The sequence below is a fragment of the Poecilia formosa genome, unplaced genomic scaffold (assembly GCF_000485575.1).
Source record: "Poecilia formosa unplaced genomic scaffold, Poecilia_formosa-5.1.2 Scaffold123, whole genome shotgun sequence".
NCBI classification, from domain to species: Eukaryota; Metazoa; Chordata; class Actinopteri; order Cyprinodontiformes; family Poeciliidae; genus Poecilia; species Poecilia formosa.
The window spans coordinates 42,810-44,264 of record NW_006800062.1 but is presented as its reverse complement, the minus strand read 5'-3'; the positions used below and the strand labels follow the sequence as shown (position 1 = coordinate 44,264).

The 1,455-nt window shown below is 52.6% G+C and overlaps 2 protein-coding genes across 2 annotated transcripts in view; one reads left to right on the top strand and one right to left on the bottom strand.

Annotated features, from left to right (window-relative positions):
* wdr25 (WD repeat domain 25) overlaps positions 1 to 1,455 on the top strand; it is a 41,412-nt gene that overhangs the window by 6,499 nt on the left and 33,458 nt on the right. The gene's annotated exons all lie outside the window — the stretch shown is intronic.
* The window catches only part of LOC107837223 (microtubule-associated protein 1A-like), an 8,473-nt gene continuing 7,465 nt past the window's right edge, over positions 448 to 1,455 (bottom strand). The window contains exons 2-3 of the mRNA XM_016675965.1: positions 1,097 to 1,331; positions 448 to 991 (exon numbers count right to left, since the gene is read on the bottom strand). Of these exons, the coding sequence (XP_016531451.1) occupies positions 473 to 991; positions 1,097 to 1,331 (754 nt within the window). The 3' untranslated portion in view covers positions 448 to 472. The remainder of the gene's footprint in view (positions 992 to 1,096; positions 1,332 to 1,455) is intronic.

The following is a 1,455-nucleotide window of genomic DNA, read 5'->3' as shown; positions in this document are numbered from 1 at the left end:
CCCTGGAGGTCAGCCCGGAGACCAATGGGACTTCTCACGAAGCCCTGGAGGTCAGCCCGGAGACCAATGGGACTTCTCACGGAGCCCTGGAGGTCAGCCCGGAGACCAATGGGACTTCTCACGAAGCCCTGGAGGTCAGCCCGGAGACCTACAGGACCCGCGATGAAGGCCTGGATGCAGGTCGGGAGGTTGGAGGGATATGACGTCTGCAGGTCTGCGATGCCAGACAGGGAACTTGGCGCTCGCGGGAATCTGATGGTCTGGTGACGAAAGAGACCTGAGTTTGATGGCATCAAGTTCCCATGGCACCGCAGTCCTGCGGTCCTCAAGATCTCCTGCCAACATCTGTCAAGCTCTTCCTCCATAAGCCCCCAACTGTCACGCTCCCCTGACTCCGCAGTCCTGTTGTCCTCAAGTTTTCTGCCACTGATAATCATTCATGAAGCCTGGAGTCCTCATTACACTTCTTTATTTAGAAGTACCATCTTTCAACCCAGTACCTAAGATTGTCGGTTTGGTACATTTTCAGAAGTGTATCAGAGAAGCCTCCGACCACACGTCTTAATACATGTGGCCTGCTGGCTTCGTGGGTTTCTGCTTCAGATGGCTGCTGGTTCTCCTGCTCCCCTCTGTCTCTCAGCCTTTTGTTCAGCTGTTCTACTTCAAGCTGCAGGTCGGTGTTTATATTCTCCAAGACATTGTTTTCCTGCTCCAAGGCCGTGTTTATTTGCTCCAGGACAGTGCTTTTCTCCTCCAGGGTGGTGCTTTTTAGCTTCAGAGCGGTGTTTTCCTGCTCGAGGGCAGTGTTCTCCTGCTGCAGGGCGGTCTTTATCTGCTCCAGGGCGGTGTTGTTCTGCTCCAGGGCGGTGTTGTTCTGTTCCAGGGTGGTGTTGTTCTCCTCCAGGGGGGTGTTTATCTGCTCTAAGGCAGTCTTTATTTGCTCCAAAACAGCACTTTTCTGCTCCAGAGCTGTGGTTTTCAGCTTCAGAGCTGTGTTCTCCTGCTCCAGAGCGGTGTTTTCCTGCTCCAGGGCAGTGTTTATCATCTCCAAGGCGGTGATGTCCTGCTCCAAAGCTGTGCTTTTCAGCTTCAGGGCAGTGTTCTCCTGCTCCAGCGCGGTGTTTATCAGATCCAAGGCAGTGTTTTTCTGCTGCATTTTGGTGTTTTCCTTCTCCAAGGAGGTGATTCTCTGCTCCAGAGCAGTCTTTTCCATCTCCAGAATGGTGCTTTTATCCCCCAAGGCAGTGTTTTTCTGCTCAAGGTCGTTGGTTTTCGTCTCAAGGGCGGTCTTTTCCTTCTCCAGGACCATGTTTTTCTGCTCCAAGGAGGTGGTTTTATTCTCCAAGGCAGTCTTTTCCTTCTCCAGGGCAGAGCTTTTCTTCTCCAGAGCGGTCTTTTCCTTCTCCAGGACGGTGCTTTTCTTCTCTAGAGCGGTCTTTTCCTTCTCCAGGACTG